The sequence below is a fragment of the Neofelis nebulosa genome, chromosome 6, assembly GCF_028018385.1.
Source record: "Neofelis nebulosa isolate mNeoNeb1 chromosome 6, mNeoNeb1.pri, whole genome shotgun sequence".
In the NCBI taxonomy this organism is placed as follows: Eukaryota; Metazoa; Chordata; class Mammalia; order Carnivora; family Felidae; genus Neofelis; species Neofelis nebulosa.
In genome coordinates this window covers 93,181,225-93,203,449 of record NC_080787.1, presented here as the reverse complement: position 1 = coordinate 93,203,449, position 22,225 = coordinate 93,181,225, and the positions used below count along the sequence as shown (strand labels likewise).

Below are 22,225 nucleotides of genomic sequence, written 5' to 3'. Positions count from 1 at the left end.
AGATAAGTAAGTTTTCCAGAAAGTGTAGTGGATAATGGCATGTCTTAATCCATTTGAGATTGAGACTGTGTTATGAATTTAGCAACCCAGTCTGCTTTCTTACAAGATTTTCTCCAGCCTGTTTGGATGGAGATGTGGAGAAAGTAGTTAATTGGGTTCATTTAGGTTTGAATTTGTGTTAGAGGAGTGATATGGTAGTCCTTAAGGCTGTGCTTTCATACTTTGTTCTTCCTATGTACATGGTAAGGTTGCACTCTTTGTACACGTCCACCTCCCACCCCCATATGCCCCATGTCTACTTGAAGTTAAATGTGGCCCTATGACTTGCTTGTGCTGGTAAAATATGACCAGATGCTACATATGTCATTTCCCAGTGAAGCCTTTTTTTTTTTTTTTTTAATGTTTATTTATTTTTGAGAGAGAGAGAGAGAGAGAGAGAGACAGCACAAGTGGGGGAGGGACAGAGAGATAAAGGGAGACACAATCTGAAGCAGGCTTCAGGCTCCGAGCTACCAGCACAGAGCCCTACGCGGGGCTCAAACTCATGAGCCATGAGATCATGACCTGAGCTGAAGTCAGACGTTTAACCCACCGATCCAGCCACCCAGGCGCCCCTCTCTGAAGCTTTAAGAACCAGCACTCCATTTGCCACTTCCCCATCTCTGTGCCTTGCTGTAGTGATCATGGAAGTGCTTGGTGAGAGGCAGCCTCTTGTCAACCTGCGCATTAAAAGTGAATAAGGAGTGGCTGATCAGGCAAGCTGGAGGAGCTTCAGTTGTGATTAGGGAAACGGAATACCTGAATTAGTGATTTTGCAAGGTGGAACTGTAGGGGTAAGTGGATGAGGAAGTTTGGAGGGAAAAGGCAGTCAGAAATGAAATGGTCGGGATTCCTGGCTTGCTCTGTCAGTAGAGCATCTGACTCTTCAACTCACGATCATGAAGCCCCCATGTTGGGTGTGGAGACTAGTTGGAAGAAAAAGAAAAGAAATGGTCAGGGAACTCAGAGTCTTTGTAGATCTCCAACCCTGAAGGCCATGATTTGTTGCAACTCATTTCAAGAGTGATGACCCCTGGAGTTGAAGAAATGGCTCTTAAAATGGTAAACCCCAAAACTCCCTTTTGTGGAATATGGTAGAACTGAATCAAGATTCAGAATTTATTATTGAGTTGAAAGATTCTTCCACCTTGATCAATAAAAGCAAGGAAACAGTTATGAAAATTACAGTATAGCTTAGCCATGGAACAGATATTAGGTAGCATTTAGGCTAAGCTACTTTAACAGAGACTCCAAGTACAGTGGTTTTAAAAAATGCTTCTTTTTATCTAAAATTTTTAGAATTAACTTTGGGGTTTTAAGAAATGTAAGGGACAGAGGTAAGTGACACCATGAAGAGACAAATTAAATGTGGTACTTTATATGATGTTGCTATTGAAAGTGTAGCAATGGACTCCCAGCAATCCTTCCAACTGAGAGCTTGTTAGGCAAAACCTCAGGTCCTGTACCAGACTTGCTGAACCGAAATCCTCATTTTAACAACATCTTTAAGGTGGCTCATATGCACTGCCCTGATCTCTTAAAAAAAGCTAGTGTTTAGGAAAGTATAAGATGGGAAGAACAGTTGTAGATTAAAAGATACTAACAATCAACAGGACAGAACCAATACAGAGTGCAAATCTTGACTGAATATTGATTGATTTAAAAAGAAACAGTATGGAAGATGCTTCAGCTGAAGAGGTTAGAATATGGTGGAATATCAGAATAGGGGATTACTGTTCATTTTCTTAGATGTGATGATGATGAGATTATATGGAAAAATGTTCTTAAAAGAGACATGTTCTTTGCGACTTCCTTTAAAATAGTTGAGCAAAAACAAACATACCCACATACGTGTATATATGTCTCTATATACATGCTGATGTTTAGATAAAACAAATATGGCAAAATGTTCTCCGGGTGGAATCTAGGTAGTAAATATATGGGTGCTTATTATATTGTTCTTTTAACTTTTGTGGAAATGTAAATTTTTTCATGATAAAAAAGTGGAGAAAAAAAATACAGTAGCGTAAAACAATTTATTTCTCTCTCACTTCAGTGCTAGGTCATATAGTGCAGGTAGGGCTGGCACACGGTTTCCATCCCTGGTCTGTGCTTTTCCAGCTTTTACTATTTCCTAGCTAGTGGGATGGGAAAATGGCAAGGGGAGCACATGGTCTAGAAGCAGCACTTATTTCCTTGATCAGAACTTTAGTTTTTTCATTCATCTGAGCATCATTTTTCCAGGGAGTAGTTGGTAAAAGTCAAATGTCATGTGCATTTGTATATTGGTTTAATAAAGGTTTCTTTGGTTTCACCTGATGTTTTCTTCTCCCTCTGTTGATTTCCTAGGCCCAACTAAAATAGAAGTCATTTCAGTTTTAATATACATAAGGTACAGTAGCTAAAATTTTCATTTTGAGGATTAAAGTATGTTCATCCCCCTCCCGCCCCCTTCATCTTTTCAGTAACTAACAGATGCGGGTGAAAGAACCTTCCAAAGCTTTACCCGAGAAAGCAAAAAGAAGTAAAAGGCCTGCTATACCTCGTGATGAAGACTCTTCAGACGACATTGTTGGTAAATTGTGATATCTGGCATCCTTAATAGTGTTGCGGAAAATAACCATATTTGTTTTTAATTAAATCCTTTGCCCTTTATTTTCACTATTTTCTTTCTTTTTTTAAAAAATTTTTGTTAACATTTATTTATTTTTGAGAGACTGAGAGGCAGAGCATGAGTGGGGCAGGAGCAGAGAGAGGGAGGGAGACACAGAATCCGAAGCAGGCTCCAGGCACCGAGCTGTCAGCGTAGAGCCCGACACGGGGCTCAAACTCAAGAGTCGTGAGATCATGACCTGAGCCGAAGTCAGACGCTTAACTGACTGAGCCCCCCAGGGGTCCCTATTTTCACTATTTTCTACATGGACTTTAAAATCAGCTTGTCTAGTTCCAGAACATCCTGTTGATATTTTTATTGAGATTTTTGTTTAGTTTATAAAGTAACCTAGAATTGGCATCTTTTTGTTTCCCGTTCTTCATGGCCTGTTAAAACCAAGCCTTCAAGGCCGGGAGACGTCTCTGGGAGCTGCTCGCCTTGGACTTGGTTTTCTCTTCAGCTTCATGACCTCCATTTTGGTCTGAGGATTCATACTTTCTTACTAGTTCAGCTCTCCATTTAAAAAGTTGTTTAAAATTTTTTTTCTTTCTTTCTTTTTTTTAAATGTTTATTTACTTTTGAGAGAGAGAGAGAGAGACAGAGTGCAAGCAGGGGAGGGCAGAGAGAGAGGGAGACACAGAATCTGAAGCAGGCTCCAGGCTCTGAGCTGTCAGCCTAGAACCCAATGAGGAGCTCGAACCCAGGAACTGTGAGACCTTGACCTGAGCCAAAGTCAGACGCTCATCTTACTGAGCCTCCCAGACACCCCTTTTATTTCCTTTTTATGTGGTTTTAACTTGGAAAGTGTTTGAGGACAGCTAGATTGCTATATTGAGGGAAGACTAAATTATATCTTTAAGCATTTGTTTTATTCTGTGGATATGATTTTTTTCAGGGATTCTGAGTATTCTTATGTTAACTCTTCCTTGCCTGTCTTCTAGTTTCTTTTTCCTCAAATATTCTAAAACTCCTGTTTCCTTTTCATTTTGCTTGCTGTTTTCATTTTTATCTTTACAGTGTTTTCTGCAGTGTCTGTTTCATCTTATGCCATTTTTACTTTTGCCATCATTTTTGTGGTTTATTTTTTTTTCTTCCATTTCTTTCCTGAACCCTGCTGGTCACTTCCTACTGTTTTGCCACCTTGTGCTGGAGCATTTTGCTTCTGTTTTGTATTTTTATTTCATGGCAGTTATTTCTGTGCCACTTGTTTTTCCTTTTTATTATATTGGCATAGAATTTGTGGCTTTGATTTCTCATTTCTTTCATTCTTTGAAGTAGGGTCACTTTTCTTGGGCCATTTAGTTTTGGAATATTAGTGTAAGAAGGAAGGCCAAAGCACTGTCGAGACCAACTGTAGTTTTGAGTCTGAGTGCATTGAACCTTCTTCCCACCCAACAGGATTATGCCGCCCTGGGTTATTTCAGAATCCAAAATATCCCTTCTCCCTTGCCTTAGAGAGAAGACTATTTCTGGCAAACATGGCTTGTTCTTTTGTTTCTCACTTAGTGAATGAGACGTTGCCGCCTTTTGCTTCTTAAAACCGGATACAGGGGAGCTCCTGCCAGTGTGGTTGCAGCACAGAGATTTCGGTTTTGTTCTTGTCTGTGAAGCACACGTCGTTCTCTGTGAAGTCTACAGCTGCAGTGTTCTCTCTGCTTCCTTCTGTATACACTCCTATTTGGGATTTCTGGGCCTCAGTTGTCTCCTGGTTTTTCTGAAAATGAACTTGGTTTTTTTGTTTCGTGTTCTTGTTGACCTTGGGTGGTTCTGGGAAGAGAATGGGAAAGTGTTGATTTTAGACCATTTACAAACTGGAATACCTCCTTGTGGAGTTTTTATTAATACTCAAGATGAAAAACATGGAGATTTTACTTGTTGTTTCTGATTTGTTAATGTGGAACAACGATAGACTTCAATGCATTTGTAGATTTTCTTCAGGAATCCCTAGAGGACTTGTTTGGCAAATCAAATTTAGACAATTGTATAATTAAATTACAGAAAACTGAGGAAATCTCCTTATTAGCACAGAAAAAAAATGTTTATGTTTCCCCCCACAAGAGATTATGAATACTATTTACTTATTTATTAAATGTTTATTTATTTTGAGAGAGAAAGAGAGGGTGAGTATGAGTGGGGGGAAGACAGAGAGAGAGGGAGAGAATCCGAAGCAGGCTCCATGCTGTCCGTGCAGAGCCATGTCCGTGAGATCATGACCTGAGTGGAAATCAAGAGCTGGCTGCTTCTCTGACTGAGCCACCAGATGCCCCTATAAATACTGTTTAAACACTGGTTAGTCTTGTAGAAAAACTTTGAACTTTCAGATTTATTTATAAAAAGTACCTATGGTTGAGGCATTTAAAAGCTAATAGAATTCATTTAGAGGCCTGGAACCTTTTTATAATGAATTTACTTATCTCTGAATTCATTAACAATTTCAGTTTTATAAGTCTGATTTATAGAATCAGAGACTAGTTAAGTTGTCCCCTGGCCAGTTCCCACCCCAGAGATGATATAGAAAGTGTATGGAATGATTTTTCCACTTAGAATTTTAAAATATAAAAACTCAAAGCAGTGATATTTGGTAAACCATGTCTAGGTCCTGTTCTTGTGTGGTCATCTATCAGTCTTCCCCAGAACACCCCTTTCGTTAATGGCATGTGTCCTTTTCAAATACAGGACTTCAGAGTTACTCCTTTTGTGTCTATTCTTGTAACTTGCTCTTGGTGTACAATGAGAAGGCTTAGTCTTTTATCAGATTTACACATTACTTTTGCTGAAAGTAAATTGTATTTTACAACAAATCACTTGTCAGGAGTCACATTCTTAGCCGTCAGGATGAATGGGACTAACGCTTAGCCTCTCTCTAGTTAACTAATAGGGGCAAGGAGTGCTGGGCGTTTAGGAAGGGAAGTGGAGAAAGTGGAAATGCACATACTCCTGTTTCCCTCTTCAAGTTACTCAGTCTTTCCTTCGTTGTTTGGTTTTGGCAGATAGTTGTAGTTTTGGTGTTTGGGATAGTTGAAGTTGGAGAAATGGAAGTGTCATTGTGTCCTTGAGAGAAGACTATGGTTATCTGAAGAAATAAAAACATATTAGGTCATTTTGGCCATTTGTCTCCTCACGGTGCACACAGTGGGACTCTGTTATAAAGGATAATTAAGGGCTATGCAAAGTCATTTGCTATTTGAAAATATTCATTAAGGGGCGCCTGGGTGGCTTGGTCGGTTAAGCGTACGACTTCGGCTCAGGTCACGATCTCGCGGTCCGTGAGTTCGAGCCCCGTGTCGGGCTTTGTGCTGGCAGCTCAGAGCCTGGAGCCTGTTTCAGATTCTGTGTCTCCTGCTCTCTCTCTGCCCCTCCCCTGTTCATGCTCTGTCTCTCTCTGTCTCAAAAATAAATAAACGTTAAAAAAAAAATTCAAAAAAATTTCATTAAGGACAATTCTTGTACCTGTAAATTATTCCATTGTTTGTTCCTCTCTCTCTCCTTTCTCCCAACAGTGATGAAAATAGCATCAGAGCAGAGGTAGGCTCTGTGGAAAGATTTTATGTGTGTATCTTAATGAGAAGAAAATATATTCAAAATCCTTATTAACACAGCTGCTCAGCAAATTATCTCCTTTATTTATTAAACTTTTTACTTTTGGCCTAATTTTACTTTATTTTTTTAACATTTATTTATTAAACAATTTTTTTAATGTTTATTTATTTATTTTTTTTTTAATTTTTTTTTTTTTCAACGTTTTTTTTAAATTTATTTTTGGTACAGAGAGAGACAGAGCATGAACGGGGGAGGGGCAGAGAGAGAGGGAGACGCAGAATCGGAAACAGGCTCCAGGCTCCGAGCCATCAGCCCAGAGCCTGACGCGGGGCTCGAACTCACGGACCGCGAGATCGTGACCTGGCTGAAGTCGGACGCTTAACCGACTGCGCCACCCAGGCGCCCCTTTAATGTTTATTTTTGATAGAGAGAGAGACAGAGCATGAGTGGGGGAGGGACAGAGAGAGAGGGACACACAGAATCCAAAGCAGGCTCCAGGCTCTGAACGGTCAGCATAGAGTCCGACGCAGGGCTCGAACTCACAGACCATGAGATCATGACCTGAGCCAAAGTCGGATGCTCAACCGACTGAACCACCCAGGTGCCGTAACATTTATTTATTTTTGAGAGATGGAGAGACAGAGTGTGAGAGGGGGAGGGGCAGAGAGAGAGGGAGACACAGAATCCAAAGTAGGCTCCAGGCTCTGAGCTGTCAGCACATAGCCCGGTGCAGGGCTCGAACTCACAAACCGTGAGATCATGACCTGAGCCGAAGTTGGACACTTAACTGACTGAGCCACCTGGGCGCCCCTATTTTTGACCTGATTTTAAATTAATAGGAAGGTACAGAGAAATACACAAGGGGGTCCCATTCATTCTTCACCCAACCTCTCCTGATTTAATCTTATTTCTACAGTATGATATTAAAACCAGGAAGATGATGTCACTACAATCCTTAGAGCTTCTTCTGATTTCACCAGATCTACAAGGCCTCATATGTGTGTATTTGAGTGTGTATAACTCTATACGCAGTCTAATTACATGTGTAGTTTTGTAACTACCACGATTGAGATACCTGGCTGTACCATCACCATCCCAAGTGTTACCTGATGATAGGTAACCTGTCCTCCACCCATAGTTCCTGGCAGCCACAAATCTGTTTTCCAACTCTATAACTATGTTATTTCACAAGTGCTTTATAAATGAAGCCATGCAGTATGTATCCTTTTAAGTTATTTGGTTTTTTTAATCCCTTTGCTTTTTAGTTAGTGTTTTCTTGCTATTGATTTTTGCTAAATGATGATAGCAGTTTGGTTTAGCAAAGAAAATGTTCAGATTTTGTTATGTCTTATTCAGTAGGTTTCACTTGCCCACATGTAAGTCTTGCCATCAGTGTGAATCATGTGAAGAAAGCAATAGCTGAGAATGTGTGGTCAGTTTGCTCCGACTGTTTAAGGGAAAGAAGATTCTGTGATGGGCAGCCAGTACTTTCCTCTGACATTTGGTTGTGCCTCAAGTGTGGTTTTCAGGTGAGAAAAGTGATTTTTATCTGTGACTTTAGTCTTAAATATTTTTATTAAATGCTTATTATGAGTTGGACTATTGGTAATGTTTAGAACTTAAGATAAGTTTATTCCATGTTTGGATAGACCTTTCCAAGGCTGAACTTAGAAACTTTGTTAAGGTAAAGTAAAAGGTATGTTATCTTCAGAAAGTGATCATGTGTAATTTAGAAATACTTTGAAAGGGAAGCCAACCTACTCACAGTAGTTCTCAGGCCTGGACCTGTCTTTACCTGTTTGTATTTACTTATGAAATGAATCCAAGTTTTTTTTTACATCTTTCTAAATTAATTTTTTTCTATGAAATGATTCTTTAAAAAAAAAAACAAAACAAAAAAACAGATTATCTTGGGGCACCCAGGTGGCTCAGTCAGTTGAGCGGCTGACTTTGGCTCAGGTCATGATCTCATAGCTCGTGAGTTTGAGCCCCGCATCAGGCTCTGTGCTGACAGCTCAGAGCCTGGAGCCTGCTTCGGATTCTGTGTCTCCCTCTCTCTTTGCCCCTAACCCACTCACATTCTGTCTCTGTCTCTCTCAAAAATAAATAAATAAATAAATAAACCATTAAAACAGATTATCTTAACAGCTTAGAAGCTATTAATAAATACTGTAATAATTTTTTATTTATTATTATTTTTTAACATTTATTTATTTTGAGAGACAGAGACAGAGTGCAAGCAGGTGAGGGGCGGAGAGAGAGACACACACACACAGAATCCAAAGCAGGCTCCAGGCTCTGAGCTGTCAGACCCACAAACTGTGCTCAAACCCACAAACCGTGAGATCATGACCTGAGCCGAAGTCGGACATTTAACCGACTGAGCCACCCAGGTGCCCCTGTAATAATTTTTTTTTTTTTTTTTTTGTAATAATTTTTTAAATGTTTGTTTATTTTTGAGAGAGAGAGAGAGAGAGAGAGAGAGAGAGAGAGAGAGAGAGAAAACGAGAACAAGTGGGGGAGGGGCAGAGAGAGAGTCAAAGGATCTGAAGCAGGCTCCGTGCTGACAACAGAGAGCCTAATGTGGGGCTCGAACTCACAAACCATGAGATCATGACTTAAGCTGAAGTCCCCTAGGTGCCCCTATCATTAATAATTTTTGAGTAACATATTTAAGATGTATATAATTTTACTAAAATAAGAGAATTCCTGGGGCGCCTGGGTGGCGCAGTCGGTTGAGCGTCCGACTTCAGCCAGGTCACGATCTCGCGGTCCGTGAGTTCGAGCCCCGCGTCAGGCTCTGGGCTGATGGCTCGGAGCCTGGAGCCTGTTTCCGATTCTGTGTCTCCCTCTCTCTCTGTCCCTCCCCCGTTCATGCTCTGTCTCTCTCTGTCCCAAAAATAAATAAATAAACGTTGAAAAAAAATTAAAAAAAAAAGAATTCCTTATTATCTCTCATAGACAGTCCATAAGAGGACCACTTCAGGGTTAGTTAATTCAATGGAAAGAGCACTGAAAACTGAGATTTCTTCCATTTTTCTTCTGTGTCAATCTCAATTCATGACTTTTTATGGCCAAAGATGTTTCATGTGTTATGTATCACAGCGCAGTCCCCAAAGGCCAGAAAGGGCAAAAAGGATATCCCTTTCCTGTTTGTTTTGTTTTTTAATATATAAAACTTTGCCAGAAACATCCAGCAGACTGCCCCTCATGTCTCATTGACCAGAATTGGATCTTATTTCTTTACTTGCCTGGTGAGGGAAATTACTATGATTTTGGTCTGAGTCTCATGAGTTGTCGTGGGTTTGGGTGGAGGTGTGGACAGTACTAGAAAATGTGTGTATAGGAGGGGGCACTGGTCTGCGGGGATGCTTGGTGCCCCACTGTGTAAAAGGCAGAGAGTGTATGCATTTTTAAATAATAGGGAAATTCACTTGTGTCATGATTGTTTCTGGTAAATACTATATAACAAAAAGCAAGTTAGCCTCTTTGCAAGAAATTAAATTTAATGAGAATCTATATTCCTTTCTGAAACTTGTCCTTCCTGCTTGAAATTAAAAACAAAACTTTTTCAGTATACGTTTGAGTATGATTTAGGTTTTGATTAATTTGAAAGAAACGTAAATGTAAATTGTACAAATAGCATTCTGTTCATCTTTAGGGATGCGGTAGAAACTCAGAAAGCCATCATTCAGTGAAGCACTACAAGAATCAGAGAACAGAATCTCATTGTATTACAATTAGTCTGAGCACATGGATTATATGGTAAGTTAGATTTTTGTCACTACTTGTGTCCACTACAAAAAATATCTTCTCTCCAAGCTTTACAAGGTAAAATATTTAAAGTTGTTGTACCAGCTGATGCTTTTTAGCCTGAACACAATCTATAGAATACTGTAAGAAAATTAACATTACCCATGAATATAAAATTTAAATAAGAAAAAATTTAGTCATCCCTTTACTTGTCTTTAGCATTTTCTTGGTAGGGTAAAGAAACATCCTTCCTAGCTGATTTTTTGTAATGAACTTGCTAATACAGAATTCTAGAGTTCTGGAGAAGGAAGGTACTTCAGGCGGTCAAGTGGTTTGGTGATTCCCTGCAGGGAAAGGGAAAGCCTGGGCATATGTAGTTTGTAGAAACTCCAGTGATTTTACTACTTAACCCTGCTGGGAACCAAATCCAGTTCCCCCACGTTGCATAAAAATGATACTCATGTTACATCAAGTATCATTTACTTTTTTCTGGTTACAAAGTAAAAATCCAGGCACTAAAACAAGTGTTTAGATTCCCTAGTTTCTTTCTTTTTTTTTTTTTTTTTAATGTTTATTTATTTTTGAGACAGAGAGAGACAGAGCATGAACGGGGGAGGGTCAGAAAGAGGGAGACACAGAATCTGAAACAGGCTCCAGGCTCTGAGCTGTCAGCACAGAGCCTGACGCGGGGCTCGAACTCACGGACTGCGAGATCATGACCTGAGCTGAAGTCGGCTGCTTAACTGACTGAGCCACCCAGGTGCCCCTAGATTCCCTAGTTTCTTACCAGCATAACACACTACTACAGTGGCATAAATGGATACTGTATTGAAAAGCTTTCTATATGTTTTGCAACAAAAATCTTCTAATTGGAATCTTCAGACCCCTACAAAAGTTTTCAAGTTCTCCTTGAATGAATTTCCGGAAGTTTTCAAGTTTTCTTTAACACAAAACTGTTTTAACTTTGTGTTTTCATTTCAGGGACCTAAAGTGAATATAAGGATGTTTCGGCTTATAGAAGAGTTAATCACCTTTTTTAATCCAGGGCACGGGTCAGGTGCTTGCTCCATCTGTGTTTTTGCTGTTGTTGGCCCCAAGTAACAACACTGGGGAGAATGAGGAAGGCACAGAGGCGACGTACTATGTAAACGATGCAGTGGAGCCAAGGGAGAGGAAGAGGCTGCCCTATGTGGCAGCTCAGCAGATATTTCTCTGTAATCTGAACAGAGCAGTGGTCTCAAACTATGGGGTGCATCGGAATCACCAGGAAGGTCTTGTTGAAATAGATTGCTGGGTCCTGGGCCTAAAGATTCTGCTTTCGTAGTTCTTGGGTAGCACCTAAGAATTTACATTTCTAACAAGTTCTTCCTAGGCATTGCCAGTGCTGCTGGTCTGGGGACCCCGGTTCCAGGACCATAGGAATAGAGGAAGGTGGAGGGGGCATTGAGTGGCACCTGGTAGAATAGGCTCATTTCAAGTGAGTCTATGTCAGAACTTGTGTTATAGCTCTTAGGACCATAAAGATGGTATGAATCGTGATGTAATTTCAGGGGGAAAATAAACACCTTACCTAGCATAATGTTGTTAGTTTTAACTGTATTGATTTTATAATTTTTTATGCTGAATTGTGTAATTTTGCTTTCATAGGTAAATAGAGTTATAAGGGTGATCAATTTATTGGGTTTTGTGAGTGGAATGTTGGATTTATATTATAATGAAAATAACTTAAGTCACATTTGGGAAGTCTGTAAAATTATTTTCCTTTTTAAAAAAAATTTTTTTTTTTTGGGGCGCCTGGGTGGCGCAGTCGGTTAAGCGTCCGACTTCAGCCAGGTCACGATCTCGCGGTCCGTGAGTTCGAGCCCCGCGTCAGGCTCTGGGCTGATGGCTCGGAGCCTGGAGCCTGTTTCCGATTCTGTGTCTCCCTCTCTCTCTGCCCCTCCCCCGTTCGTGCTCTGTCTCTCTCTGTCCCAAAAATAAATAAAAAACGTTGAAAAAAAAAATAAAAAAAAAAAATTTTTTTTAACTTTTATTCATTTTTGAGAGACAGAGGGCAAGCAGTGGAGGAGCAGAGAGAGAGGGAGACATAGACTTGGAAGCAGGCTCCAGGTTCTGAGCTGTCACCACAGATCCCGATGTGGGGCTTGAATGCATGAGCCATGAGATCATGACCTAAGCCGAAGTCAGATGCCTAACTGTGTGAGCCACCCAGGCGCCCCTAAAACTATTTATTTTTAAAATGATAATACGTTTTGGTTGTTGTGAGGAATTAGAACATGCATGTGAAGCATTTACAACGTAGTAGATGCTCAAGTAAATGGTTTTAGTTATTTCTGATGGAAGCAAGTAGAACTAGTTTATGGTGAGCTGTCCTCTTTTCTCCAAATTCACTGCCATTATGTGGTTTTTCTTTACATTTCCTTTTTGTACCTTAAAGTTACAATATATTTTATAACACGTAAAAATTAAATAGCAATGTGAGTAAAAATTCCTTGACATTTCAGGTTTTTTTTTTTTAAATTTAGAGAGAAAGAGTGAGCAGGGGAGTGGGGGGGGGAAGAGAGAGAGAGAGAGAGAGAGAGAGAGAGAGAATATGAACCTTAAGCAGGCTCCATGCTCAGCATGGAACTGACACAGGGCTCAATCCCACCACTCAGATCATGACCTGAGCTGAAATCAAGAGTCAGTCAGATGCTCCATTGACTGAGCCATCCAGGCACCTTGCAAATGAGCAATTTTTATTATTTTAGGCAATAGTTAACATAAGTAAAATTTGAGCACATATTGTAGTGTAAGCCTGGTAACTGTAACTACATTGTTTGGATTTCATCACGGTCTATTAGAGAAGATATTTTGGGAAGGTTTTCTGTGACTTGTTTCCTTCACAGATTTATCTGTATATCTGTATGCAAGTGATAGAGTAATGTTTGTATTTTGAGTATGAGTAAACATTTGACTGCATTTGAGTGCTATTTAGAAAAGGAACCCATACCTAGTTTATAGCCGTGATCCCAGGACCACCGATAATTTAAGAATATTGTGAATATGTAAAGTGGTGTTGGTATAACATGTTTAGAAAACACTTAAAAAAAACATTTTCAATAGGTTCAAATATATTTTCTTGTTTGACCATTAGATCTTATGAAGATAAAGGAAGCAGGTAATGATAGTGTATAGAAAAAACCTTTCTTAAAACTATATGCACTAATGAGTAAACTTAGTGGAGGACAATTTTCTAAAAATGAATGTGCTTTTGAAAATCTCTTTGAAAAAAAAAGTATAAAAAAAATAAAAAAAAAGAAAATCTCTTTGAGAGCCCTGTCTTCTGAACGAAGCCCAAAAACAATAAAACTCTTATCCAGTCTCCCCCATCTCTGTAAATGGAAACTTCATCACTTAAGTATTCAAGCCAGAAGCCTAGCAGTTACTTTCTTTTCTATGTTATTTTGTTTTTTTAATTCTTTAACAAAAGTAGACAAAATGGTATAATGAAATCCTCTGTACCCACCACCCAGCTTTAAACATTCTCAACTCACGCAGTAAGTCTTGTTTCCTCTGGACCAGAATTTCTCAATCTCCATACTGTTGTCATTTTGGCTGATAATTCTTTGTTGTGACAGGACCATCCTGTATGTCGTAGAATGTTTAGCATTCTCTACCCAGTGGATGCCAGTAGCACTTCCCCAGTTGTGACAACCAAAATGTCTCAGAATATTACCAAATGTCCTCTGGGGGGCTGGGGGGCAAAATTGCTTCTGTTTGAGAATCACTGACATGCCCTCATCCATTTCCCCCTTTCCATGGCAGTTATTTGGATACTTCTCTGTTCCTTCCTGAAATATGTGTAAATTAAATCTGTTCATTTTTATCCAGATCCACTGCTTCTACCTTGGCCTGCTTCTATTCCCTATTCCCTCCATCTGACATTAGTCGGAGTGCTGTTTGTGAAATGTGAATTGGATCACGTCACTTCCCTGCTTACAAAACTCCTCATGACTTTCCATTACACTTAGGATAAACTACCAGAACTTTAATTTGAATGATAAGGCTGTGCCTGAACTGGCTCCTGTTTATTTCTCTAGACTTCCCTAATGCCTCACCCTAGGTATACGTTTGTGCCCCTCCTTCATTTAAGTATAAGACTCGATAAATATCAACTTTATTACCTGGTGTGCAACATTATTGAAGATGCTTTCATAATATTTGCTTACATTTTATATTTTTTCAGGTGTTACGAATGTGATGAAAAATTATCAACACACTGTAATAAGAAGGTTTTGGCTCAAACAGTTGATTTTCTCCAGAAACATGTTTCTAAAACACAAACAAGTAAGTTAAGCAATTGCTAAAGAAATTTTTATTAAAGTATGATATTTTATATTTACTTTAAAATAGATTTACTTGGGGTGCCTGGGTGGCTCAGTTGGTTTAGTGTCTGACTCTTGATTCTGGCTCAGGTCATGATCTCATGGTTTGTGAGATTGAGCCCTGCATTAGGCTCCGCACTGACAGTGCTGAACCTGCTTGGGATTCTCTCTTCCTCTCTCAAATAAAGAAAGAAAATAACACCCCCCCCCCCCCCGCCCCACTCATTCACAAGTGTGTGCGCTCTCTCTCTTTCTCTCTCTCTCAAAATAAACAAACATTAAAAAAAATAATAAAATAATTCACTTTAAGGGCACCTGGGTGGCTTAGTTGGCTGAGCATCCGACTTTGTCTCAGGTCATGATTTTGAGGTTTGTAAGTTTGAGCCTTGCATCAGGCTCACTGCTGTCAACCTTTTAGCACAGAGCCCACTTTGGATCCTCTGTCCCCCTCTTTCTGCCCCTCCCCCACTTGCACTCTCCCAAAAATAAATATAAAATTTTTAAATATATATTTATATTGACTTTATGTGAGCTTTTCATATAAAGAGTTCATAAATTCATAAATAGTACCCTACGTTTTACTTTGACCTCATAGCACAAGTGCCATGCGTTCCTAAGTAGCACTCTTGTGATGTTATCTTGTGTTATATTTACATGACTAATATGAGAGGCCAGACAGGGTAGTGACTAAATTGTGGGCTTCTGATTGAAACAGTGCTGAGTTTGAATTCAGGCTCCACTTAAGTTACTTATTGTCCATGTGTCTTTCACTGCTTAGTTTACTTTTAAAAATTAGGATGATTGGGTGCCTGGGTGGCTCATTTGGTTGGGTGTCCAACTTTGGCTCGGGTCATAATCTCACAGCTCATGAGTTCGAGCCCTACATCAGGCCCTGTGCTGACAGCTCAGAGCCTAGAGCCTGCTTCTGATTCTGTGTCTCCCCCTCTCTCTCCCCCTTCTCCACTCACACTCTGTATCTCTCAAAAAATAAACATTAAAAAAATTAGGATGGTAACTCTATTGTGTGGGGTTATTGTGAGGCTTAGAGATAATGTTTTATAAAAATTTAGAATAATGTGTGTAGAAATGCTTGCATAGTGCCCAACACATATTTGTGAGGTGACATTTGTTATGTAATCATAGTGTATTTCTGACACTAACTCCCTGGAGTTGGCTGACCCTACAGATTAAGGGCTTAGTCCCCCCACATGATTGCCCTCACTTCAGACACCATCCTCAAGCCCAGAGGTTCTCAGGCCATTCACATTTCTGACAAACTGGCTATAAATTTAGGGGTTCCCATGATCCCTCTGAGGCTCAGTAATTTCCTAGAATGACTCAGAGAACTCAGGAAAGTGTATACTTAAAGTTAGTTTTATTATGATAGAAAAAAAAGAGATACAAATCAGGACAGCTAAAAGAAGAGACACATAGAGCAAGTACTGGGAAAGTCCCAAACATGAATCTCTTGTATCTTCTTCCTGTGGAGTCAGGACACATCACCTTCCCGGCACATCAATGTGTAACCATACACACAGAGTATTGTTAACCAGGGAAATTATCTGGAGCTGTGGTGGTCCAGAGTTTTTATTGGTGCTTCATGGACTAGGCATCAATTGAATCATTGGCCACATGCTTGAACTCAGTCTCCAGTACCCCTATCCTCTAATCACACATTGGTCTTTCTGGCATGGCTAGCTGCCATCCTGAGTAATCTTACTAGCATAAGCTGTCTAGGAGCTCACCAAGAATAAGAAAGACACTCCCGTCCCTCTGGAAATCCAAGGATTTAGAGAGTACTTTTCAGGAAGCTGGAGGCCCAAAGGCAGGCAAATCCTTTATTATACAGTAGTAATGTATTATATATTATATACTTTGTTAACTACATATGTTGTTACCTGACATACAAATAATATATAATACATGTTAATATAAGGAAACCATCAGCAAGACTAAATGGCCACCAACAGAATGGAAGAAGATATTTGCAAATGACATATCAGATAAAGGGTTAGTATCCAAAATCTGTAAAGAACTTATCAAACTCAACACCCAAGAAACAAATAATCTAGTGAAGATATGGGCAAAGACATTGAATAGACACTTCTCCAAAGAAGACATCCAGATGGCCAACCAACATATGAAAAAATGCTCAACATCACTCATCATCAGGGAAATACAAATCAAAACCAAAATGAGATACCACCTCACACCTGCAGAATGGCTAACATTAAAACAACTCAGGCAACAACAGATGTTAGCGAGGATGCGGAGAAAGAGGATCGCTTTTGCATTGCTGGTGGGAATGCAAGCTGGTGCAGCCACTCTGGAAAACAGGATGGAGGTTCCTCAAAAAACTAAAAGTAGAACTACCTTGTGACCTAGCAATTGCACTACTAGGCCTTTATCCAAGGGATACAGGTGTGCTGTTTTGAACGGACACAGGCATCCCTATGTTTATAGCAGCACTATCAACAATAGCCAAAGTATGGAAAGAGCCCACATGTCCATCGATGGATGAATGGATAAAGAAGATGTGGTATATATATACAATGGAGTGTTACTCGGCAATCAAGAAGAATGAAATCTTGCCATTTGCAACTGCGTGGATGGAACTGGAGGGTATTATGCTAAGTGAAATTAGAGAAAGACAAAAATCATATGACTTCACTCATGAGGACTGTAAGACACAGAACAGATGAACATAAGGGAAGAGAAGGAAAAATAATATAAAAATACGGGGGTGGCGGGACAAAACAGAAGAGACTCTTAAATATGGAGAACTAACAGAGGGTTACTGGAGGGGTTTTGGGAGGGGGGATGGACTAAATGGGTAAGGGGCATTAAGGAGTCTCCTGAAATCATTGCTGCACTATGTGCTAACTAATTTGGATATAAATTAAAAAAAGTGATGTACAGATAAAAGTTTGCTACTCCAGTTAAGACATGTATTGGCATGCTTTCAAAGTATGGTTTTCTACTCCATGGAGCTGAATTAGCTCAGTCTGATGACTACTGTTAACCTACAAGGTGCTGCTCTCTGGTACTAATCCTGACATGCAATTAAGAAGAGGAAGAGAGTTTTCTGGTAAAAATAAAAAATCTCCCACATTCTTCTAAAAAAAACCCACATGTTAATATAAATGAGTATGTAGGGAAACAGTGTCTTCAGAAATTAAAAAAACATTAATGTTTATTTATTTTTGAGAGAGAGAGGGAGACACAGAATCTGAAGCAGGCTCCAAGCTCTGAGCCGTCAGCACAGAGCCCTACGTGGGGCTCAAACTCATGAACCGCAAGATCACGACCTGAGCCAAAGTTGGATGTTTAACCCACTGAGCCATCCAGGCACCCCTTCATTCAGAAATATTAAGTGTGTACTACATGCTGGGTTTTATACTTTATACTGTAAGGAATTCAATGGTAAAGAATTTTTATTTTATTGGAAGTGTAATGGAAGCTACTAAAGTGTTTTAAGCAGGGGAGTAACAGTCATTTCAACATCTTTTAATAACATTACTCTGATTGCTGTATGGACTGTTGGAGTTAAGAGTGGAGGTGAGGAGATCATTACGAAGGTCAAGGAGGTTTCTCAGGTGAGAAACCAGTAGAGGCACTGATGGAAAGTGGGTGGATTCGATGTGAGTGAGGGAGAGTGGGAAAAATCAGTACACACCTCAGGATTTTGGGTGACTGGGTGAATGGACATGAGAATTTTGAAATGCCTTTGGCCCACAATTGAATTGCTTAGTAGGTGGCATTCAGAAACTGAAAATTTGTATTAAAATATACTAGCTGTTCGGCTGTATGTTCTGCAGCTTAATATGTAATTTTTTTTGTTAGCTATTGCTCTGAGACAACAATGGTGGAGAAATTGGTGAAGGAACTGGAGGAGGTAAACACAGGTGCCTGGACAGCTGAAGCAATGGTTATTTTTTTCACTCATTTATTTATTCAACAGACATTTATTGAAATCTTACTCTGTCCCAGGCATACTAGTAGTAGCTGTGATTCTGCTTAAATAAAGAACTGGCAAAATATGATGATGATAGACATTTAACATGTCAGGAATAGATGTGGGTCTTAATGCTGTCTCCTGAAAGCCACACATTTAATGTGTTTTTTTCTGGCCATAAGATATGTAGGGATATGATGCCGGGGCAGCCAAAGTACAATTGCAGGGATTATTTTCTCTGGATTTTTTTTTTTTTTTTTTTTTAACCTTAGAGTTTCCTTGAGATGAAGAAAAAGCCAGTCTAATTTCATTTAATTTTACAGATTTCTTGAATATTTATTATCAAAAAGGATATAAGGAAGGGAGCATGGAATGATATGGTAGAAAGAACATGGGCTTTGTCAGGGGTGGGGGATCTGGCATTCAGATTTGACTCTTTCAGTCACTGGCAGGTTACTGTTCATCTGAGCCTCATTTTCCTCAACAGCACCTGCCTCTTTTCCATGGTGTTTCAGGGAATAGAGATTGATAAGACAGTTCCTGTCCTAAAGAATAAAGATAAGCAGAACAGAGTTGTATTTTGACTGAAGTTCAAGCAAAGGCTTTCAGATATTCCAAAAGGGTTGTAATGTTCAATTGAAAGGAACTGAGAAAGAATCGTGAATGAGCTGGCTTTCAAGCTGACCCTTCAAGGTAGAATTTTAGATAGGTAGAGATGAGAGCAGCGATCATTACCGGTGGTGGGAAGCACAGGTGTAGCCTTTAATTGTGTTTATGGAACCATGGGTAGCACCTGGAATAATGGAAACAGGTTATTGAGGGAATTTGAGAGAGTGTGGAACCTTCACAGTTAGGGAGAGACATACTTCTGAGGTCAGGGTTTCCAGAAGTTCTAGGTCAAAATGTCATTATCTTTGTGTTTCAAGCTACAGTATCTCTCAGGTAAGTTTGATTTAAAATAAGATTCGTTGGCATTCTGGAAGTAAGTTTATTTGGGATAGTAATCTGCAGTATTTTTTTGTTGCGTAAGGTTTAAGTATGTTTTTATAAAGTACATTAAAAATCAGACATGAAAGTTGTTATTGAGGTTTGTAGGAATGCTAGATATGATTATGCAGCTATTTTAAATAATTGTGAAGACTGTAGAAATATAAAAATGTCTGCATACAGTAATTTTAAAAGAATATGAAACTATATTGTATTTTAGGTGGGAGGATAAGAATGATTTTAAAAGATTCTTTTTTGGGGCACCTGGGTGGCTCAATCTGTTAAGCGTCCAACTTCGGCTCAGGTCATGATCTCGTGGTTCTTGAGTTCAAGGCCTGCATCGGGTTCTGTGCTGATAGCTCAGAGCCTGGAACCTGCTTCAGATTCTGTGTCTCACTTGTGCTCTGTCTCTCTCTCAAAAATAAATAAATATTAAAAAATTTCTTTAAAAAGATCCTTTTTATATTCTGCTCTAAGAAAAATAACTGCTGAGAGAAAAGTCTGTACCTGTACTTACACATGTAGTTAAGTTATGCAAAGCCTGATCAATTTCATGTCTAATAGATCTAACTTAGCTTCTTTACTCAGAGAATCAAAGCCAGTGCCCCATCCATTTCTAAACACTGCTAGTTCAGTAAATCCTAGCTTTTGATCTCAGTAGCCCTTTAGACTCTTAAACATTATTGAGGAATTAAAGTGCTTTGATCAGGTAGGTTATATCTATCAATATCATATGGGAAATTAAAATAAAAAATTATAGTATTTATTAAATCACTGAAAATAGCAAGAATTTCCATGACCTGTTAACACAAATTATATGTTTTTAGGAAATATAATTATTTTATAAAAGAACACAAACTTAGTAAGTGGCATTATTTAACATTTTTTACAAATTTTTTTTTTAATGTTTATTTGAGAGAAAGAGAGGGAGAGCAGGTGCACGTGAGCCGCAGAGAGGCAGAGGGAAAGGGAGAGAGAGAAGCCCAAACAGGCTCTGCACCATCAGCATGGAGCCTGACGTAGGGCTTGAACTCATGAACTATGAGATCATGACCTGAGCCAAAACCAAGAGTGGGGCACTTCACCGACTGAGCACCCAGGCGCCCCAAAACAGATTTATTTGTTTCTGCTATTGATTTTTTTGTCAAGTGAGAGATACTGACAAATCACGTGTAATTGCTTAATAATTGCTTGTTTAAGTAGGGCTGTGATAGAGCAAGTGCAGGGGACTATGAGGACACTTTGAAGTAGTATCTAATGTAGACTGTAGGAGCCAGGATGGTTTTATTTAGAGGAAGAGCCTTCTAAGCCAAGAGCTAAAGGATATGTAGAAATGAGCTAGGCACAGGGGAAAGGAGTGTGTGTTCCAGGCAGAGGAAATAGCTCATTGGTGAGGGAGCTTGATATGTTCAGGGAATTCAATGGAGCTGCAAGGTTGAATTTTGTGATATTGGAGGATGATGAGAGGGTGAGACTAGAGGTAAGCAGGAACAGATATTGAAGTGCCGTGTAAGTTTAGAGTTTATCCTGTAGGCAGTGAGCAACCACTAATAGATTTTAAATGAAGAAGTTTTGTGTTTTAGAAGAGTCACTTAACTGTAATAAGGAGATAGATAGGAATGCCTTTGTATGTATACCTACTTACTCATACATGTGGCAGTATCAAATTATAATGGAACTAAAGATTTTTTTTAAAGTTTATTTATTTATTTTGAGAGGGGCAGAGGACCCCACGAATCTGTGAGGTCATGACGTGAGCTGAAATCAAGAGCTGGATGCTTAACCAACTGAGCTACCCAGGCGTCCCAATATTTTTTTTCTTTTTTAAGGTTTATGTATTTATTTTTGAGAGAGAAAGCACAAATGGGGCTGGGTGGGGGGGGGGGGGTTAGAGAGAGGGAAAGAGAGAGAGAATCCCAAACAGGTTCCATACTGTCAGCTCAGCCCAATGTGGGGCTCAAACCCATGAACCATGAGATCATGGCCTGAACTGAAGTTGGGTGCTTAACCAACTAAGCCACCCAGGTGTCCCAACTAAAGGTTTTTAAGGCTAATGGTTAACTAGGAGTTAGTGGAATTTTGAGAACAGATAGGTGAAGTAATTATTATTTGCTTCCAAGGCAGAGGAATAGTGGGGCAGCAAGTTCTTTCTTTTTACTCTTTAAAGATTAAACTTTGCAGCTGCAGAAATAGGCAAATTACATTAATACTACATGACTGGCTTAGGTAATTGCATTAAGCAGCTGAGGAAACCCCAGTGCAGGTTCCCAGAAGAATACTTACAGCTGTGTAGATTTCACATCTGATGCTAGGATTTGCTTTAAAAAAAAAAAAAAAAAAAAAAATCCATCCACACTTCCCCCTCAAACACATACCAGAAAACTAAAAACAACAAATAAAATCCCCATATAATAAAAAGGTCATGTATAACACAAGACTGAAAAAAAAGCAAGAAAGCTTTATTGTGAGACCCACTGAGAAATATGTATTACTAAAAAGTGGGCCACTGTTCTCCGAAGGCTGATGAAATTTGTCACTTTGATAGTCTTGTAAATGTAATGTAAATATTCTGCAAACACTTACTGAATATATGTATTCCTGGTGAAATGGTATTTAATATTGGTTTGCTTTTTGTGAACTAGATGGATGATTGACAATCCCACATTCTTAATAAACTGGGCCCATGATTTTTAATACTGTTGAGATGCTATTTTTAGAGAGCCTAGAGAAAGCCGAAAATATATTCTATTAAATTAATTAAGCTTAGGCTTTTGGAATAAAAAGCCGCAAGTTATGTTGGTTCTTTTGGTTTTACTGGGAATAAATTTGCTGTATCTTTTTTTGAAATAAGAAAGTAAATGGCATATTTGGGATCTGAAATAAGTATCTGGGGATAAATAATATTGTGCCTAACAATTTGAATATAATAGT

At 39.2% G+C, this 22,225-nt stretch overlaps 1 protein-coding gene across 7 annotated transcripts in view; it reads left to right on the top strand.

The window, feature by feature from the left end:
- Nucleotides 1-22,225, top strand: part of USP45 (ubiquitin specific peptidase 45) — a 78,659-nt gene that overhangs the window by 2,013 nt on the left and 54,421 nt on the right. For 6 of the 7 annotated variants that reach the window (XM_058734802.1, XM_058734800.1, XM_058734799.1 and 3 more), the window contains 4 exons: nt 2,505-2,614; nt 7,589-7,761; nt 9,894-9,997; nt 14,214-14,314. In XM_058734802.1, the coding sequence (XP_058590785.1) occupies nt 2,515-2,614; nt 7,589-7,761; nt 9,894-9,997; nt 14,214-14,314 (478 nt within the window). In that variant the 5' untranslated portion in view covers nt 2,505-2,514. The remainder of the gene's footprint in view (nt 1-2,504; nt 2,615-7,588; nt 7,762-9,893; nt 9,998-14,213; nt 14,315-22,225) is intronic. The other variant, XM_058734803.1, reaches the window with a different exon arrangement.